The sequence below is a fragment of the Puntigrus tetrazona genome, chromosome 20, assembly GCF_018831695.1.
Source record: "Puntigrus tetrazona isolate hp1 chromosome 20, ASM1883169v1, whole genome shotgun sequence".
Classification (NCBI taxonomy): Eukaryota; Metazoa; Chordata; class Actinopteri; order Cypriniformes; family Cyprinidae; genus Puntigrus; species Puntigrus tetrazona.
In genome coordinates, this window is record NC_056718.1 from 13,462,078 (window position 1) to 13,482,391 (window position 20,314).

Genomic DNA, 20,314 nt, shown 5'->3' on the forward strand with positions numbered 1-20,314 from the left:
GAGGGGTTCAAGTTTGTGGTCAGAAATATTTGTTTTGCTGTATGAAAGTCAACACGCTCGCAACACAATTGAATCTGTATAGTTACAGATAGGAATTTAGAGTCTCGTTTTCTCTCTGGGTTTTTCATTTCATTTTGTAAAAGGATTTATCTGCAACATTGTATGGGTGACAGAGGTAATGATCATCTGAATAATAATTAAAAAAAAAGAAGACACTGGATGCTTTATTACTGCAATGACAAGTGAAAAAAAATGTGGTCGCTTGTGCTTACTAATATAAAACTCTCACGATAGTCTTGCGCACAGCACAATGTGTTCATGTTATTCCCATTAATAACAACCTACTGCATATCATGAATAAAAATAGCTGATTGAGTATTTCCAGTTTTAAATAGTGGTTTGAACTTAAATAGCTCTCAAATACACTGTACCGAGGCTTATATTCAAATATATTTTCAATTCTGTACAGGTAAAAAAAAAAAAAAACCAAAGTATTAAAATATTAACATATTGAAAGATTATAGACAATCTCACAATGCTGGTTTAAGACAATGCCTTTGTTAATGCCGACAGTATTCAGTGGTTGTGTTGGGTAAAGGGTAACCGAACAGAGAGAAGTCCAAAATATACTTGGGCAAGAGCTCTTTGAGAAACTTCTGTGGGACAGTGCATAAGTAATAATGCAGCGTTTCTTTGGTGACGGGTTTGTACCATGTTTGGCGTTCAGGGAAGCGCACGTGTCGCGGCGCTCCGACGCGCTCCAGCACGTAAGAGGCGTCCGTCTCCAGCCTCTCGTACGAGCCTATAAAGTCGTATTCTATGGCGCAGGGCTGGCACAGGTTGTAGATGGGCATCCAGTGTTCGTTCATTCGCTCCGGGTCTTCGTCGAGCAAATAACGCACAAACTCTGTGAACGTCACGTCGTTCCCCGCTATTTTTTTCTCCTTCGCGTAGCCTTTTCTATAGCGACGTATGATCTCCGCGCCGTACTTCCGCTGGTACGCCTCAATTTCGCCAAACTTGTTGCGGTAGGCCGAAAGCAAGCGCGCCATCGGCTCCCGCACGAACATGAACTTGTAGTAGTGTCGCAGTCGATGGCGGATCTCTTCGGGAGGAAAGTCAGAGAGGAAGAGCAAATCGGCACGATGGTCCATCTTCACTTTGACCTCCACGTTGGCCAGAGCGCCACTCAGCACCTTCAGCACTCGTTTCCAGTTGGAACAGGCCACTTTGGGCACGTAGCAGTAGAGGAAGCGATGCTCGTCGTTCACTAGTATGTGCTGGAGGAGAGTCTTCCTCTGAGGCGGATTCAGAGACCACACGCTGTGAGGCATGTTCTTCTGACCACACATCGATCTTATGGTGCGATTGCGGATCTCTTGTATAATCTGAAGGGGGAGAGGCATAATACGTCACTTTAGAACGATACAGTTCTTTCAAACACCTTCAACGCTTCTCACAGTTTATTCGCTGTAGTTGTAAAACGGTAATAAAATAGGTCAACAACTCAGAGATAAACTCTTTCAGAATATCAGGTAGCATGAAAGATATCATGAACATATGGGTCGAATAGTTTGCCGCTGTTAAAATGTAAGTGCACACTTAAATGATACCAGTTTGCCGACAAATGGCCGAAATCACAGGCCAATCGGTGCTCGAGTCACACAGTGTGAACTATCGAGGACGCGATCTGAGAGAATCGCCGATGAGTCGCCTACACCAGTGAGATCCTTGGCATGCTAAATATCTGGACCTGTCGGCGAATCAAAATCATTGACTGAAGATGACCTACAGCCAATGAGAGAGCAGCATCAAAGGCAGCAGTTTCAAAACACACAATCCTCCCTAAACATTTCCTAAAAACGAACGCACATGCAATTTATATGACAAGGTTCCTGTGGGACACCAATTTTATTAATAAATCCCGGTCTCACGTGAGATTTTGTAGGTTGCGGACCGGGACAAAGTTGTCTGTGATCCTTGCAGTGTGAAACCCCCTGTAGCCGACCCATGGTGCATTGTGACCCAGCAGCGGCTGAACGCTACACCAGATAGCTTAATTCTGTTCAGGCTGTGGTGCATTTGCTAAATAAAGAAAAACACTCGGTCAGGTCAAAGCGTAAGTTTGTTTTTGCAATCTTGGTAGTACACTGAAAAAAAATCGGGTATAGTATGTCAGTTTATTTAGCTATCCTCACTTAAATGAACTGTAGTTTCCTGCGCCCACTAGTTTAAAAGGTTTTAAACTGTTGAAAATTACTTCATGGGATTGAATTTTTTTTTCCCCACTCAGAACTATACAGTTCGTCTTTTTTGTGTCAATTTTTTTTGCCAATGTTATGATTCGCCCTGTTGTTCAATGATGATGATGGCTTGTCATGCGTTAAGAAGACTTAAAAATTGCAATAGTTAAAAATGGAAATAGGACGTGCTCCAACATGGTGTACCAACAAAGTCACTTCACTAGAAAGACTCCACTCACTCAGTCTGCTCCACATGTACACTTAAATATTTGCAGAGAAAAATAGCAAACTATGTTTGGCGAGCACGATTTCTATAAACATCTTTCCATCAACCCAAAAGCAGATGAAGCATTTTTTGGGTGACCAAACATCACGTGAACCGCACTTAAAACCAAATCATCAATCCTTTTTCAGGATACATGGATACAACCAGCGGAAAACAGTCATGTTGCAAAATATACAAATACATATGCTGAAGATTTTCTATCAGCATCAGGTCTAGTTTTCATGTCAGTGGTTGAGAGAGATCAGAGAAGGTAGCTGCTCATGTGATTGTGCTTCTGTCTAAAGCGCAGCAGGGATCTTAACTTGAAAGTTTCATACCTTGGCTTGAAGGTAAGAAGCTGTTTAATATTTTCTAGAATGAAATAAAAGGAGTGTGGTGGCTTCTGCCAAGTTTTTGTCAGCTGTCCTTTTTATGCCGTTATATGGCGTGGTTTATAAATTTACTACAATTGTCCCTACGTGTAGAATTAACTCTTCCATAGAGAGAAGGGGCCCCAACCACACGTTATGGCAAATAAAGAAGCCCTTTTACAGGTAATTCCTATCCTGCGTGCACATTTCAGGCCTCTACCCTGACACAGACATGATTATATGGAATAAATCACATGATGTATAATTGCTGAGAATCACGTTGATTTCACTTTTGACCAATAAAAAAAACCCTACAGGAGTTTCTCGGTTCCATCAAAGATCCTTTTCACCAAGTCTAACTAAATCCATCCTCCAGTGGGGTAACAGTATAAGGCAGTATAACAGGATGAATCAGAAACAAATATGAATAATCTGATTGTACGCCCAATTACTTTTACTCTACTGTCCAAAAACTACACAGACAAGAAATAACGTGTAATAGCAAAGGAAAAAATGTTGAGACTCCTTGACAAATGTCTGAGAGTCTTGATTGTTTCTTTTTATTCCCCATAAATTGTTCTCTCATTTCTATTCAACAATTCTCGAGACACTTCAGGAGTCATTCTTTCTTACGTCTGTCTGAAAAACTTTTTCCCCCCTGATCAACATACTCCTTTTGACGTTTTAAAAGTGAATTTATAGTCTACAAGCCTTTATTTGTATTAAACGCCTCGCTCGGAAGGCGAGTTTGGCATTATTTGTATAAAACAACCGCTTGCTTTCGAGTAATTTAACGCAACGCCATTTAAACATTTCTTTCGTGTCTAAATCGCCCGAGTAATAATTGCTGACGCTGTACTGAACTGAGTAGTGACCGTCTCCAGATGCTGTCTGGGTAGGAGGCTCACCGGGTTTTGAGACTCGCGAAACTCAAAGTCTGATGCCTTCATGCAAACATATCGAAATATTCAAGAGTCTATCAGAAAGCGTCGCTGTTTGTTCACGAGCCCGTGTCTCTTTCGGACTCCGTTAACTTTACCTGAGACTCCACGTCCACGGCCGCGTCGCCGTTCCTCGGTCGGTACTCCACTTTGTTCCCGTTGGCGCGTGGCGGCGGAGTCTGCACGCTGTTCAGCATTCCCTTCTCTATCATGAGCAACAGGCCTCCGGATGCCACGATCACGGCGAACGTCAGCACCGAGGGAACGACGGCGGAGTGTCGGCGAACGGTGGTCGCGCTTACTGGAGATCTGAAGTGGACCGGGGATCCGCTCTCTCGTTTAATCCCGTACTCCTTCTTTCGAGGCGGCATGGTGAATCACATGCGTACAGGAGTCGCTCCGGTTGTTGATGCTCAGTGAATTCAAATACTGACAGATCACAACACGTCCATCGCTTCGGCGAGGCGAAGGCTAATCGACCCTTTGAAGAAGGGGGGAGGCTTTTTGAGAGAGCATGATGGGAAATGGAGTATTGCTTAATGGGGGCGGGGAGACAGATTTTGGGGGAAACTTTGGTCACGCTCTGTTCGTGATTGATTGCAATTTTGTGTCGTTAACTGGATTGTAGCTTTACCTATCCTCATAGACATAATGACTATTAATGTTTACATCTTCTGTGTGATAAGGCCTTAATGAAGACTTCCACCTCACAACGATAAAGACAGCACTTTTAACTGTTGAAAAATAAAAACTATCCAACAATTTGATATTATGGTCCATTGTTGTGGACGCTAATATAGTTATTTATATTGTTATATTACTGTTTTTTTTCTTTTGTGAACATACATGCATCTGTTTTCTAAGAATATTGTTTCAAAATAAATTACAAAAACAGGAAATTTACTCTTAAAAGTATGCTTTATTTTTTGCACATGAATCCAGTACTTTTTGTAATGTGTTCATGTGCATGAAATACCAGCCAACATATTTAGTGTTGAGGTTTTGTAGAAATAATGAGAACGTTCAGCCACGTGTGATTTTTCTATACTAATGAGTTATAAAGAAATTTTAGTAAAAAAAAAAAAAAAAAAAAATGAAATGAGTAACAACAGAAACTCAATTTGCACGTTACCAACAAGGTCTCAGTGTTAGTTATGACACAACATGACAAGCAAAACTGCACTTTATAGTAATATATGTACAATCTCACAATCATTCAGCTTCCTGTATTAGTGCGACTGAGCGATACTGGAGAAGTACTCCAGCATGTCTTGAATGGTGAACTCCATAGTGATGCCAGACCCCGGGTAGCAGCGGTTTATCAGGCCCTCAAAGTGCTTGTATTGGCGAATGAACTCGTCTTGCATGGAGTGCCACACGACCTATCGGACAGAGCGTCCACGTTAACGCTCTTAACGAATCGCAAAAACATTGGAAATGCCATTTGGTGTTATTTTCCTCGTTTTATTCACCTGTAACAGACTCTCCTCTTCACACAGATGCTTATCCACCTTCTTGTAGAGGTTGTCCAGGCCCTTTTTCACCTCCTTCCCAGGGTATTCTTTGATGACCTTACGGAGTTCCTGTTTATTGAAGGCCAGTTGGTAGCTCACTTCCTCTTCACGGACACCCTGAGCTACACGGGCTTCCACTCCCTCAAAGAAGTGCTGCAAAATGGGAAGAATGTTAATGTCCCTAAACAAAACGGCTGAAGAATCCATTTACATTTATAGTCCAAAAGCATTTTTGTTTCATTTCTAAAATTGTAAATTTATACAGATTTTCTGCTGTCCTGGACCCCGTAAAGATTTGGCTTACATTAAGTTTCTCAAGCGGCTGGCCCAGTGAGTTGATGACGTAGGACTGCAGGTGTTCTGTGTATTTCTGCTTGGCCTCCTTCCTCTCAGCCTCCAGACAGGAGATCTTGAGGCTGGACAGCGTTGAGAAGATATGGTGGAAGTTCTCCATCATCACCACATCACGTGGAGTCTTCTGACTCTCGTTGGCCACTTTCTCCACTGTAGATATGAAAACAGTAATAGACCAATCAGTGAAAATGTACATAAAGGATTAGTTACGTTTTCTATTAATAGACGGTTCTTAAGAGAGGTTTTATTAGTTTACAGCAATTGAATTAAAGAGATAATAAAAATATAAATAATTTAGAAGATGAACTTGAAAACATAAAAATGTAGTTGTGGTGCAATATATTGAAGCAAAAAACAAAATGATTAAAAGTAGTGAAAGCACAATGACTAAAACAAAGAAATAAAAATGAGCTAAACTGCAAATATAAAATTGTGACAATATTTTATGTGTATTTTGATATGTTCACAAAAATAACAAATATTTGGAAAAATGCAAAATAATGTGTGTATAAGTATAAAAAAAATAATGTCATCATGCTTGCTTTCTCTTCTTTCTTTTAAAAAATAATTCTAAAAGCAGCATTTCAAGAAATGTAGGGCACATTCTCACAACTAGTTATGATCCTCACCGTTATGGAAGACAGCTCTGATGAGTTTGATGTAGGCTTTATCCAGATCACCCCGTCTTTCTGCGTTTCGGAAAATAGCCTCAGCTAGCTTAGCAAACTCCTCAAAGCCGGTGACAAACGGCAGGATGCCCACTTTACTCTTCTTTGAAATCTTCACCTCCTCCATCTGACGAATCTGTCCAGACTAAAGCCGCAACAAACACATCCCATTTAAATGATGGCCTCACCATCGATGCATCAAACAGTGCTTGACACGAGCTCCACTTACAATGCATTTATCAAAGTTTCTCTTGACAGTGACCAGCACGTTGCCCAGCGTTGTGCTGAGATAAGAAGCGGGATCAACATTTTCGGCCGTCCAGACGTGGTGACTCATCTTCACCAGCATGTAGAGGGAGTTGAAACTATCGATCTTATCGCCCAAAGCTATCAGACTGTTCAGCTCCGTCTCGATGCTCTGAAAGATCTTATTCATCATCATCCGAACCATGTCCTTTCTGCAAGAGAAATGGATGTATTGTCGTTTTTTGTAATATGCTTAAAAACTAAATTTCAATGAACTAAAGAGAGCTCAAGAGAAGTGTCACTCACTCAGATATTGAGTGTCTGTGTTCGCTGGGAGGTCTGGAGTGAACCATGCCATCGCTGTCATCCACGTTCTCTGCCTAACGAGGGATTTGTAACATCATTAAATCACATATAAATACAATACACTCACGGATCTGAGCCGTACTGTATCTGATACTCGCCTGAGCTAGTGTGGGATTTTGCTGCAGCTTAAAGAACTTGCTGATAAAGTCCTGTTCAGCCAGACACAGCGGCTCTAGCTCACTCAAAACCTGCTCAAAGATCTACAAAAGAAAAAACAACACTCTCAATGTGCATTCGTATCATACGTGTCGTTCAAACGTGTAAGCTTGAAAGATGAAATATAGCAAAAATGGTAATATTGTGAAATATTACAATTTAAAATAACTATTAACTCATGTTATCAGGGTCACATTATCATGACTTTTGATTAAAAAACTGACCTCAAACATTTAAACATCAGTGTATATATAGATTATACTCCAGACAACAATTTTCAATATTTAGCCACATTTAGAGGTGGCGCACCTTATCAAACCTGGTCCTGTCTGCTACGTCCAGGTCAGAGGCAGACATGTTGCCCATATCAAGAAGAGAAGACGACTGAGAGCGCCTGCTGTTGGAGCTGCTCACAGCGAGTTTATTCAGACTTGACGTGGAGCCTGTAAGCTTCCCAGAGCTCCCATGCAGGCCTGAGAGAGACCATCAGAAGAGAAACCATCAGAATGTGAACTCCATATAAAAACACACAATTCATTTGTACTTGATTTATGTTAAAATCACCTCATTTATATGGGCGTTTAAACTTACCTTGTAAAGTACATGCTGACCTGAAAGAGGTCATAACATGCATGCAACCCAAATACTAAAAATCTCATAGAGATCACAGAGACTTCATGGCCTGATTAAACAATCCATCTCCCCTTTAACCACTGGTGCATTAACATTAAAGATTGAAACATTTGACAAACTGGTAGACATGTTTAGTTAGGTTTAATTGAGAAAAAAGAGAGTTTTGCATATCCATGAAACATTAAAACTGAAGCTCAGATAATGGTTTACTCTGCTTATGAGGAAGAGACGCCCTTTGACTAAGAATGAAGCAAGGCATTATGGGATAGGCATGGCATGTGGCGCTGATACTTACTCTCCGTCTCCTGTTTGAGAGCACTCTCTTTCCGCGGAAGCGTGGCTGGAGGCCGGTTAGAAAGGCAGGCATCAGAGACAGAGACACGTTAGGCTTACAACATGCAGCATGGTGCCAGAGTTAGGGGTTAAAGGTCAAAGTTTTCAAATATGACATGCACTGCAGTGGCTGAATTTAGGCTTTGGGCTCTTAAGCCATTTGGAAACAAAAAGCTAATTTCATTTCATCACACGGCGGAACAAAAAGCTGAGAATTTGACTGCTAATGACAGCTTTCTGAAACAACTTGTACACAAGCAGTGATCAATCATGAAAGACAAACATTAACATTTTACATTCAGTTATAATTATATGCAAACATGCCAAAAATGGCCTAATATATTAATTAGTGCTGTCAAACGATTAATAACAGTTTTTTTTCCATAATACGTGAGTGTACTGTACATGTATTCAGACACACACATACAGCATATTTTTTGAAAATATTTACATGTATTGACATTTATACAGAAATATATTTAATATATAAACAAAACATTTCTCTTAAATGTATACATGCATGTGTTTGTATTAATATATATACACACTCATTTATTATGTAAAGAAAAACATTTATTTTGGATGCAATTAATCATTTGACAGCAATAATATTAATTTGATTTAATATGAAGCTGTATTTATTTACTTATTAGAAACAGTTCAAAAGTACTGTTATTGTTGTTGTTGTTGTTGTTATTACTGTATCTAAAGTCTTATTTTGTGCTAATGGTGTAGATTAAAAAAATGCTGAAATACTACAAATATAAAAACACAACGTTTATGTCATAAGGTTTCTTTTTATAGCATTTGCAGGAATTCTGAGAAATGCACTACACTGTTCTAATCACCCTGAAATCTTATGTATTCATGTATGCCATGTGTAATAGCACACACGCTGTGGGCCTTGCAGCACATGTCAAAACATTACACAATTAAAACATGTGACACTGACCACCATCATATCAGAGACAAGCAATGACTGACATCTCAGTGATTTTACTAGAGAGCTGTTGAATCATTTCAGTTGAGCTCTACCTGTCTGTAATGTAGTGTAACATGTAGTTTGAGAAAAAAATACATATTACAAATGACACACACACACACACACACACACACACACACAGAGAGACAACACTCAACGTAGCATACACAGGACATACATAGACCGAAGAAAACAGCATGGACACAAATCCCTTTCCAAGAGCAGGTTACCTGATAAACAAATGTATAAAAAGTTTTTATTGAGTTCTTACCGAATTTTCCTTTCCCATCCTTACTAGTGCCTGCCATTTTGATCTTTGCCACTTCAAAGAAGTCCTTTATTTCCCGTTCATACAGTCGGGTCATGTAATCCACATAGGTCTATAAAAACATAAGGGAAGATCGGCAATTTGACTAAATTTGGCTTTTAACTATCAGCATTTTCTCATTTAGAGGAAGCTAGAAAGATCACAGGAAATAACAGTGAGTGAGACAGACAGAGAGAACATGACTGGGAACCGGACACAAATACAATTTGCCAGAGCAAACACAGCAGCATCCAGGCCATGTCTGCCGTCACGTTTGGGTTTCAAAGACAGTTTAATAATAGAGAGCCGAGATAAATGCATCTAAAACATTTGGGAATCAGATTAGCACTGAGCGATGATCAAAAAAGGACTAATCGCTCTGATGAAACCCTTAAATATGGCCTTGTCCTTGGTCAAATGTTTGTAGAATAACATTAACAGTACCATTAAGTCTGAGCAGAGCTAACATTAAATATAACCGCTACTATAAGGCACTTCTCTAAGGCTCTCAGAAGACATCAGGATAAGAAATTGCAGCCTTCTTATGATGGCATTTTAATGTTTACTGTAACTGATGATAAGGATACTGTGTTAGAGGTCACAGCAATAATGGGATTGTTAATGTCTTATTAAAGGTGCACTATGTAACGTTTTTGTTGAAAATCTACAAAAATTATATGAGAAAGTACATCTACATGAAATCATCTTTAAATGTGTGCCTTATCCTGAACTACTGTACTTCCACAATATATTTTTCCTTTTTACATGTATTATTATTTGGCTTTCTGATGTCTATGCAACACACTTTTTTCCAAGTGCAGTGTTAAATAAAATCTAGCATTTCACTTAAATACACGAAAGGGAAGTAGGTAAAATTAGTTGCAAACAACAGCTATGGATATTGAGATATTGCAAGAGTCTCGATAATTCTACATGTTAATAATGTTTTTGTCCTTGACTTTTGTCACACGGTTTATGATTAGGGTTTCCATTCACTTTATGACTTTATGAGTACAAACTATTTAATGACACTTTAATGGTTTCTGACATCCGCCATGATAACAATTATTGTGATAATCAGCAGAGTAATGTAAGCGATAAACACTCACCCTGGAAAGACCCTCGTATTTCTCTCTCTGGGTGTTCTTCAGCCACTCCATGAGTTTGGCGTACCTGAGCAGGTCTCTGTGCAGAGGGCTGTGTTTGGGTAGTGTCAGCTCAGCGGTGTGCTGAGACAGTGTGGAGCTCTGATCATGTCCCTACACACACACAAACACACAGATACACTCAGTCAGTGGAAACTCTGTATGAAAAAGGTTCACTGTCCAAGCAAGTTAATATTATGAAAAAAAAAAAAAAAAAAAAACACACACATACACACTCACTCCCATTCCTAGAGCTAGGTAAAAATACAGATTTTCCCCCCAAAAAATTATTTGGACTTGTTTAGTCATTTTACATTTGTGTTTTGAACATCTGTTCACAATCTATATTGATTGTGATGCAATGCAAAAACATCTTTCTCTTAAACAGTCATTTCATTCATAAAAAATTTTTACTTTTAAGCAGGTTCTTTTGAGTCTGATTCATGAAAAAATGACTTATGAACTAGTTCTTTAGTGAATTAAAAGCGAACAGCAAATATTACCAGATGCTTCTTTTCAGTAAACTAAAAACTAAGTATGATTGTAAAAAAAAAGAAAAAAAAAAAAAAAAAACATTAATAGGATACTTAAAAAAATACTTAGTTACTTAGTGATTCAAAGTCAAACACTGTCCTGCAGTATCTTTCCACATAGAGAAAATCTGTATAGACACCCAGTTCTCCTTCCACACAAAAGGTTGCTGTTACATTACATTAATTAGTTGGGCAAAAAACACCAAGCCTCACAAATCCATAAACCCTGCCACGAAACCGACAGCAGTGCTATTCTCACAGTCAAGCAGTTCCTTCTCAATGCATCTGTGAAACATCCACATCATAAAAGCAAACACTGCTGGAACTGCATGCTGACCAGGCCATTTCTTCTCACGAGCACCTCACATCTCCATCAGAGAGTGAGCAAAACAAGGCAATGAAGACCCCCTTTACATATTCAAGGGTCAAATTTAACAGCTACTAACACGAGAATGGTGTTGGCTGGGAGGTTTATGGGGCGATCATCTTAGAAACCCTAAGATGAGAATGTCTGGATTACATCGCCATGAACATGCTTAAACGGGATGTTTCCATGAAGAGAGAAAAGCATCGATGAGACAGTTAGGTCTAAAGAAGTGGAGTTGCGTGACTGTTAGAGTGGGCGGGTCAAACGGGGTGCTGGAGTGGGCGTACTCACAGGGAGTGACAGACAGGACGACCTATAGAACTGAGGGATGGTCATTTTGAAGTGACTGAAGTGGTTGAACTGACAGAGGAACAAAGAGCACAGTGAAGCAAAGTGATATAGAGAGACACAAGTGGTGGCCAAACAGGAACACAGGAGAAAGAATCAGTCAGACAGAGGCAAATAAAAGACTCAGGAAAAGGAAAAGAAAGCCTAACACTCATTATATATGCAAGCTGTACGTGTTCTTTACCTGGAACATGTGTAATAAAGTTACCTGGTGCACAAACACGTTGTTGAGGTGGTTGGTGAGACGTCGGGCAAAAGTGTCTCTGAGCTCAGAAAACAGATGCTGCTGCTGCTTGACTGCCATCAGCTTATCATGGCCTGTAAAAGAGCATCACATAAACATGATTACTGCCTCTAATTGGACAACTTTAAGTGCAACTTTAAGTTTTCACAGAGTGGGTGAAGTTTGAGAGCAGTACCTGGTTTGAGCGCTACGTTCATGCACTGTGACAGAGCCTCAGAAGCGTTGATGCAAGCCTCGATACCCTTAGGAGAAGACAAATCCCCTTCCTGCAAAGCCTTGATGTGCCCTTTAGATAGATCCATGTAGTTCTATCATTGAAAAAAAACGCACAAATATTAACAAAGAGATAATTATAAACATATCAGAATTCTAATCATGCCAGTAGAGATTTGTTTTAGTATCAAACTAAAGCAGTACTGAAGACATCCAGAACTTTGTTCACCCTTTGCCGAAAAGTAACAAAGGGAAGTTTCCTGGGATCTATCACTACTGTGTCCCAACCTACCACGAGGAACTGGATCTCATCCAGCAGTTTGCCATTGTTGGTGTTGCTGATTTGGATGAGACGGTTGCTCTGGGAAATCTGGTCCATCTGTTCCTTCACGCTCTGCAGCATCTCCTCATAACTGAGCAACTTCCCCTCTATGTTGTCCACCTCTGCCAGAGCCTGATCCAGCAGCTGCATCAGGATGTTCACCTGTTTCTCAGAGGCCATGATGGATTGGATGTTAGCCTAAGGAGAGAAGAACAAAGATTACTATTCACAACAGCAAAATAAACTCATAACAAGTGCAATCAATATTTTCCACTGTATCTAGTGCTAACACACCAGTGTTTTACTTTAGAAAATGATTAAACTCACCCCATCCAGGACCTGCAGTTCACGGGAAAGTTTCTCAGCAAAGGCCTCTGCATTGGAAATGGCGTACTCACAGACCTCCATCATGCCCTCAATGTCCTGCTCCTCACGGGCATTCAGCTCCTGGTAGTCATCCAGAGCATCCTCATCTCCCCCTGCAACACTCTGACTCTCTCCACTCGGGACCGACTCTGAGAAAAAGGAAAGATACATAAAAATAGTGCTCTTAGTAAAGAAATCCACTACTTAGGCTATTTTTCCAACTCCCTTAAAGGTAAACAGTTGAGTTTTGCCATTTTTGAAGCAATTCAGCCGATCTCCAGGCCTGGCAGTTACTTCTTTTTTTTTTTTACTATTAGCTGTAGCTTAGCATAGATCATTGAATATGATGACAAAAAAAATGACAAAAGAGTTTCAATATTTTTTGGTTTTTAAAACCTAACTCTTCTATAGTTACCCTGTGTACTTGGACTGACGGAAAATGCTAAGCTACAGCTAAAAGTGCTACCGCCAGACCCGGAAAACGTCTGAACGAATTCAAAAATGGTAAAGCTCAACTGTCTAACTATAGGTAAACTGGAAAATGTGACGATTTCCAAAAAAGTGGCATGTTCCTTTAACGTCAAATTACTGTATATGCTATCATTCAAAAGTCAACAAGATTTTTTTTTTTTAAAGAAACTATTATATATGTTATATGACATAATATTTACTGTTATATGACAGTAAAGACTTTTAATAATCCAAATGAATGCTGTTAAATTTTGAAAATGTTGCTTTGCTGTTACATGTTTAAATATCATTTAAAAATATATACATTTACATATATATATATTTACAACATTACTATTTTTACTGTATTTGTGATTTAATAAATGCAGCCTTACTGAGCATGTTGTACTTTCATAAAACATATCCAAACTTTTGAATGGTAGTGTATGTGTGCATATGAGTATATGAACTAAACTACTCCAAGTATCACACGTACACAAACACATCTAAAGAGTGAGCAGTGGGTAAATGTTCCCAGAAATCTGTGGGATTAAGCAAAATGAATTAATGTGAAGAACGAAAAACAATTAATAATGGGAAAATAATAGCAGGAGGTGGAAACTGGATCAGGGAAACAGATGAGGATGAAAGATGGATGAAAAAATAGGGTACAAACCTTCAGCTTTAGGAAGCTCTGGCCAGTGAGAGATTTAGAAAGAACAGCAGAGATCAGTTTAAAGCATTAAGGGACACTCAAAAAGACACACTGTAGAATCCCAAAGAGCTCAGAAAAAGACAGAGAGAGAATACTAGCAAGAGAAACTAGTTTGAGTGCTACCACTGCAAATGTAATAGTTCTACATTCAAGCTTTCAGACTCTTTTAGAATTACATATTAGAAACACACTGGTAGTCTTATCAACATGCTATTCATCTCTCACAACACCAGGAGCAGCAGTGACACACACCTTCCAGCAGCTGTGGACTGACGTTCACAAACTCCACTTTCTTCCGAAGGTAGCGCTGGTTCAGCTTCCAGATACACGAGATGAACGAATTTTTTTCTGCGGTGCTGCTCGCCACCCAGCGATAAACCTTCTCAAAATGAAGGTCAAACTCTGGGTTCTCCTGAAGGATGGAGAAGTCCAAGATATGCTTTTTAAAAATGTATTTTAAGTGAGTCTTCAGTGGTGGAAAAAGTAATGTTACATTTAAATTAAATTGGCAACTGGTGCCAATATTGGAAACTAAACTAATATCAAAATTAATTTGTTAAATAAAAGTATGAATATTGAAATGAAAAAGAAAAAAGAAAAGACTGAAATAAATTTAAACGTGAAGCACTAAAATACTAAATTGAAGCTTGTATGTTTTTAATTAGTATATAAATTATAGCAAAGTAGAACTATTAAGTAACTAAATATGTATATGTATTTAAGTTAACTTCAAAATTTAAATATATATACATTAATATTGAATATTATGAATATATAATAAATAATTTTATAGCATACAAATAACACCCAAATAATGAAATAATACTGTATGCAATATCATCCAATTAACAAACTGAAACAGTTCATATATATGTATTCATAATATTTAGTAACAGTTATTTTATTGCTGATCGTTAGTTCATGTTTGAATTGAACCCTTTCGCTCTGACCTTATTGGCATCTTTGGCATCAACTTCTGTCAGGTCCCGTAGTTCCCATGCCATCTGTCTCTTATAGAAATCTCCTTTATCGGACTTCTTCACTTTCACCACCTTCACCTGCACTGGGCGCTCTGTGGTCACTAGATGACAACAGAATTGACAGGTAAAATAAACCATAAAGATAGTTTATGGATCTGTGACATGGATCTGTGTTTCTACCCTACCTGTAGCACACAGGAAACAGTTCTTCTTCTTTTTCCCTGCCTTGCAGACATTGACGATGCTCAGCAGACGCTCATCGTTGGGGGTTAAAATATCCCTCTGAAGGGCATGCTTGATGGCAGTCATGTTTAATCCTGAAATAAAAGCACAACTGGCTCAATGCATTTGTTTTTACTAAACAAATGTAAGCTGGAAGGGCCCTCTGCTCGTTCTTTATTATGCAAAATTCTGATTATTGCAGACAGGTCATCTGTTCGGAACAATAACCGAGTATACAAAACACAATATAACATTAAAAACATGGCTGAAGCATGAAGGCAAACAAAGGTGTTTACTACAATTAAAAGATCACATTTATTCATGTAGGTAAAGGTATATTTGCCCTTCATTAAGAGAAATGTACTAGAATCTATTATAGTGATTCCATGTAAATACCACAGTATATGAATATGCTAATTATTGATCAATATGACATACATCCGAATAATAGGTAAATACCGTCAGCTGCAGAGTAACGTTAATACTTTTCTTAAAAGCAGAGTTCGCGATCGATTTTCGTGACGATTCTTTAAATCTCAGTTTATATAACTATGTTTCGTACATAGATGAATATGTCTTTATTGTTGTAGGTAGATGTTTTATGAAAGGTCAGCTGACAGAGTAAACAGCGCAGCGCTCTTTTCCGGAAGCAAATAAACTGCGACGTTAGTCGAATCTTACCTTACGTTTATCCACCTGAGCAATGAAAATGGCTTTAACCTGTATTTGTTCAGAATAAAAGCTTTTTATATATATATAAATATCACATCAGCTGTCAGGGACCCAGCCCTGAGAGCAGTGTGAACACGAAAACTGTATGCTTCCTGCTTCCGGTTGGAGTTTCCAAAGTAAAAGTCTCTTAATACCACGTCGTGTGTTAAAATAATTATTGTGGATGATATGTTTACGATATATTGGAGAATGATTTTAATTCAAAATATCCTGTGTTCATATAACGTTAATGTGAACTGATGATCAGTAATATATCAGAGCTGTAAGCATATCATCCAGACAGTTTATCAGCTCTGTCCCTATCTCTTGCGGTAAAATAAAGATAAATCGGCTCATGGCCCATGTGGTCAAAAATGCAAACTATAAAAAGGAGCTGATTTGTGTGTGGATGGTAATAATAAAATGAAATCAAAGAACACACAACAACTTCCTACTTTTCCGTACAGTGCATTTAAGATTAAGTGTTTAATCTTAGCATTATTAATTACTAGCACTCTATTTGATACTGTTCAGTGCTTTGACACAAACTACATCGTTAAAAAAGCTATATAAATAAAAGTGATTGTTTGATTGAATTAATCATTTATTAGTGCTTTGGCAATAAACTGACTACAGGAAATAGATAATCTTATCAGTGCCCTGATAATGCTTATATAAAACTAAGATCCCCTCTACTCAGCAGCATCTCAAGATGAAGTCAGAACTTCTGCTGGTGTTGGTCTTGTCTCTCTGTGTGAGCAGTAAACCCTTTTCCAAAAGAACGACGTATAATAAGTTGCTGCTTATCTCCTTTGATGGTTTCAGGTGGGATTATGATCAAGATGCGAACACACCAAATCTAGACGAACTGGTCAAAGAAGGAGTCAAGGCAAAATACATAAATCCCCCAGCGATCACCATGACATCTCCATCACACTTTACAACTATTACTGGTAAGGCTCGACTTTCTGCTTATTTATATCTGATTGGCTTTGTGTGTAGCCAGAATACAAAAAAATAAATCAAAATCAATTCAGATGCCTAATTCATTCAGTCACACAGTTGGTAGCTATAATTTTGTAATCCGTACTGAATATTATGACATTTAAAACAATGGTTGATTTAAATTCAGATATGATTTGGTCTGGTTACAGTATCACTGTATGTTTTGCATCAGTAAAAAATCAGACACTGACAGAAACAACTCATACTTCCAGTAATTTGATATTTTAATAAACTGAGTTTAATAAACTTAATAATTTAATGAATACAAATACATACATATATATATATATATTACACATTTAATAAATTTTAAATTAACCAAAAAATGATGTAATGAATGTCTATAATATTATAACTTATACTGTTTAATACAATTTATATATATTATTTATATATGTTATATATATATTATTTATTATATTATTTTATGTAATTTTGTAAAAAGAATAATAATAATAAAATAAATATTAATTATAAGTGCATATATTTATGCATCTGCTTTACCAGTTTGCTCTGTGTTAATGTACATATTCTTGTCCAGTATGCAATATCATGTTCAAAGTCTGTCTTGTAAAAGCTGCTGAGCACACACTGTCTGGGTCAATTACCTAAACCTCATTAAATGACATGCAAAATCTCACAGTAAGCACAAGCTCCAACTTCAAGGTTATTTACATAATCAGTGTTCCTTGTTCATAAACCTTGCTCAGTTGGCCAATTTACAGTTGACATTATGTGTATCATGTCATGTGTAAGAAAGCGGTAAGAAAAGTGGGTTTACATGCATACTGCCATCACAAGTAACCACAGTTTATTTAAACACACAATTTGACCACAAAAACGTATCTGTGTTAAATGTTAAAATGTTAAATGTATGCTTATTATATATAGTAAGATATAATAGTATGATTGTACCTTATTCTTTTTTTTCTCAGGGAGATGGATAGAGGATCATGGTGTCGTCCATAACCTAATGTTTAATGATAAAACTGGCTTGAGAGTTCCTCACAAGGCAACACTGAAAAGATCCGAATGGTGGGATAATGGCGCCTTGCCCCTGTGGATAACAGCTCAGAATCAGGTGAACTTCACATTCCTTGTATGACACTTTACATTAAGTGGCCTTTCTTTTTCTTTTCTTATCAGTTAAGTACATTAGGATTTAATGTTGTATCTTATGTTACTAAATAAATAGTTATTGCATTGTTGTGTATGTAATGTTATGTAACACCATGATGGTGTTTTGTATTTGTGTGCACCTTATATAGCAATTATTTAGCATTTAGCTGGAAAAGCTACATGTTCGGTCATGTGGTTTTCTCTTTGGCCAGTGTTTTGGATATTAGTGTTTTATGAAAGGTACTAAACAGATTTTAGTATTTCAGTAGGTTGGTACTTACATTATTTCAGTTAATCAAATATAATCAATGTTTTTTACTGAAAATGTTAGTTAAATCACTAAACCCTAAAAACTTGCAATGTTCTGGTAACCACAGCTGTTGTTACTGTTGGGTTTTGTTTTTGTTGTTTTTTTGCCATAAATTTTACAGATGCTCCTTAACATGTTCCTTACATATTTACTTACAGTGTAATTAAATATGTCAAATAGAAGCATTTCTCATTCAAAATGAATTAACAAGCAATACCAGACTGCTCTTAAATAATGTCTCCTATATATTTCAAAGGGTCTGAAAACAGCATCTTTCTTTTACCCTGGTGGAGGAGTGAATTACAGTGGCCAAGCTGTGGATCGTTTCCTGGTGGAAGATCACGGGCTACCTGATGACAATGAGACAGAGTGGCGGCAGAACATCGACACTGTGATGGGATGGTTCGCAAAAGAGGACTTTGACTTTGTCACCCTTTACTATGGAGAACCAGACAACGTTGGTCACAATTTTGGCCCCGAAACCCCAGAGAGAATAAAGATCATTGAACAGATCGACCGCACTGTTGGTTACCTCAGGGAGGCGATTCACAAAAACGGTCTGACTGATCATCTTAACGTCATTCTGACCTCAGACCATGGCATGACCACCGTTAAAATGGCTAATACGGTTAATGAGATAAAACTTAGCAATTACATGAGTTTATTAAATCTATCCCGCTTTGACCTGCTCGACTACGGTGGGTTTGGGATGATCACACCTAGGGAGGGCAAACAACAGGAAGTGTATGATGCCCTGAAGAACGCACACCCCAATCTGACGGTCTATAAGAAAGAAGAGATACCAGAACACTTTCACATACGCAAACATGAGAGAATTCAGCCCATCGTTCTCCTGGCTGACCTGGGCTTCAATATCAACTCTGTAAGTTTCTCTTTGAAAATAAATAAATCACTCATTTCAGTCAGTTTGAAAAAAAAAGCTTAAATAATACAATTCTGTAGTCAAACGTGCTAATTGTGATAATAGCGTCACGTTATTTAGCCAGTTTACAGTCTGTATTAGTAAAATAAATAATACTGTATATCATAAACCATTCAAATTGTGAAAGACTTTATGATTGAAACATTATTTCGTTTCTATTTGAAATAGAAATCTTTTAGAACATTATAAATGTCTTTGCTGTCACGTTTAAATAGTAATTACTGCTTAAAGCTAAATATAGATCACTGTACGGAGGTAGGGTACATTTATTACTCTAACTTTTTGTTTGCTGTTTGTGCAGAGGATCATTTTGCATATCAACAAAGGAGATCATGGATTCAGTAATGAGGAAATTGATATGAAAATGATCTTTCGAGCCTTTGGGCCAGACTTCAGGAACAACTTCTTGGCTGAGCCATTTGACAGCGTCAGCATCTATCCGTTGATGTGCAAGCTGTTGGGTGTAGTCCCCGAAGCAAACAATGGAAGTCTCAGCGACACCAGAGACATGCTAGTGGATAACTCTGATGCTGGTAAGCATTTGAATTGACTTTCAGAAGGAGTTTCATTCAAAAAAAAAAGTTGTGTCTCATCAGTAGGAAAGATCATTTCAACCATTTAGCTTTAGAAAATGTAATACCAGAATAATGACATTAACTGTTATTTTTTTTGCAGGTGGGAGCGGTGAAAGAATCAAGGTGTCTTTTAGTCTTCTGGCACTAATGATAATTATCTTAACCTTAATTTGAAGAGATCTGCAATCAGCAAGACCAGAATACATTTAAACTAACAATACTACCAATCACGAATGCCAGTTAAACACTCGTTTCAGTGATGAATGCGAAGGTGATAAGTGAACTTTTCCTTTCATATTTATTATATAAAGTAAAATAATACAAGTTGGACGTTTGTTTTATTGTGCACACATTTATGAAATATATC

The 20,314-nt window shown here is 37.9% G+C and overlaps 3 protein-coding genes across 8 annotated transcripts; 1 reads left to right on the forward strand and 2 right to left on the reverse strand.

Annotated features, from left to right (window-relative positions):
* Positions 1–199: 199 nt before the first annotated feature.
* Positions 200–4,318, reverse strand: chst14 (carbohydrate (N-acetylgalactosamine 4-0) sulfotransferase 14). Its single transcript, XM_043220433.1, has 2 exons — positions 3,919–4,318; positions 200–1,388 (listed from the first exon to the last, which is right to left on the reverse strand). The coding sequence occupies exons 1-2, from the start codon at positions 4,189–4,191 to the stop codon at positions 561–563; spliced, it is 1,101 nt and encodes a 366-aa protein (XP_043076368.1). The 5' UTR covers positions 4,192–4,318; the 3' UTR covers positions 200–560.
* A 401-nt stretch (positions 4,319–4,719) lies between these two features.
* On the reverse strand, positions 4,720–16,115 carry exoc1 (exocyst complex component 1). Of its 6 annotated transcripts, XM_043220412.1 has the most exons (21): positions 15,966–16,115; positions 15,248–15,379; positions 15,033–15,163; positions 14,335–14,494; positions 14,044–14,061; positions 12,879–13,066; positions 12,522–12,749; positions 12,192–12,324; positions 11,981–12,090; positions 11,716–11,784; positions 10,489–10,638; positions 9,344–9,452; positions 8,053–8,097; positions 7,434–7,597; positions 7,067–7,168; positions 6,909–6,982; positions 6,586–6,814; positions 6,318–6,501; positions 5,639–5,838; positions 5,293–5,487; positions 4,720–5,202 (listed from the first exon to the last, which is right to left on the reverse strand). In XM_043220412.1, the coding sequence occupies exons 2-21, from the start codon at positions 15,369–15,371 to the stop codon at positions 5,050–5,052; spliced, it is 2,766 nt and encodes a 921-aa protein (XP_043076347.1). In that variant the 5' UTR covers positions 15,372–15,379; positions 15,966–16,115; the 3' UTR covers positions 4,720–5,049. The 6 variants fall into 6 exon arrangements, with proteins under 6 accessions (XP_043076347.1, XP_043076348.1, XP_043076350.1 ...); XM_043220413.1 differs by lacking the exon at positions 14,044–14,061; XM_043220415.1 differs by lacking the exon at positions 11,716–11,784.
* Positions 16,116–16,707: 592 nt separating this feature from the next.
* zgc:153896 (uncharacterized protein LOC569930 homolog) lies at positions 16,708–20,264 on the forward strand. Its single transcript, XM_043219494.1, has 5 exons — positions 16,708–16,948; positions 17,936–18,081; positions 18,686–19,312; positions 19,674–19,905; positions 20,048–20,264. Exons 1-5 carry the CDS (start codon positions 16,708–16,710, stop codon positions 20,119–20,121), a joined length of 1,320 nt encoding a protein of 439 aa, XP_043075429.1. The 3' UTR covers positions 20,122–20,264.
* Positions 20,265–20,314: the final 50 nt, after the last annotated feature.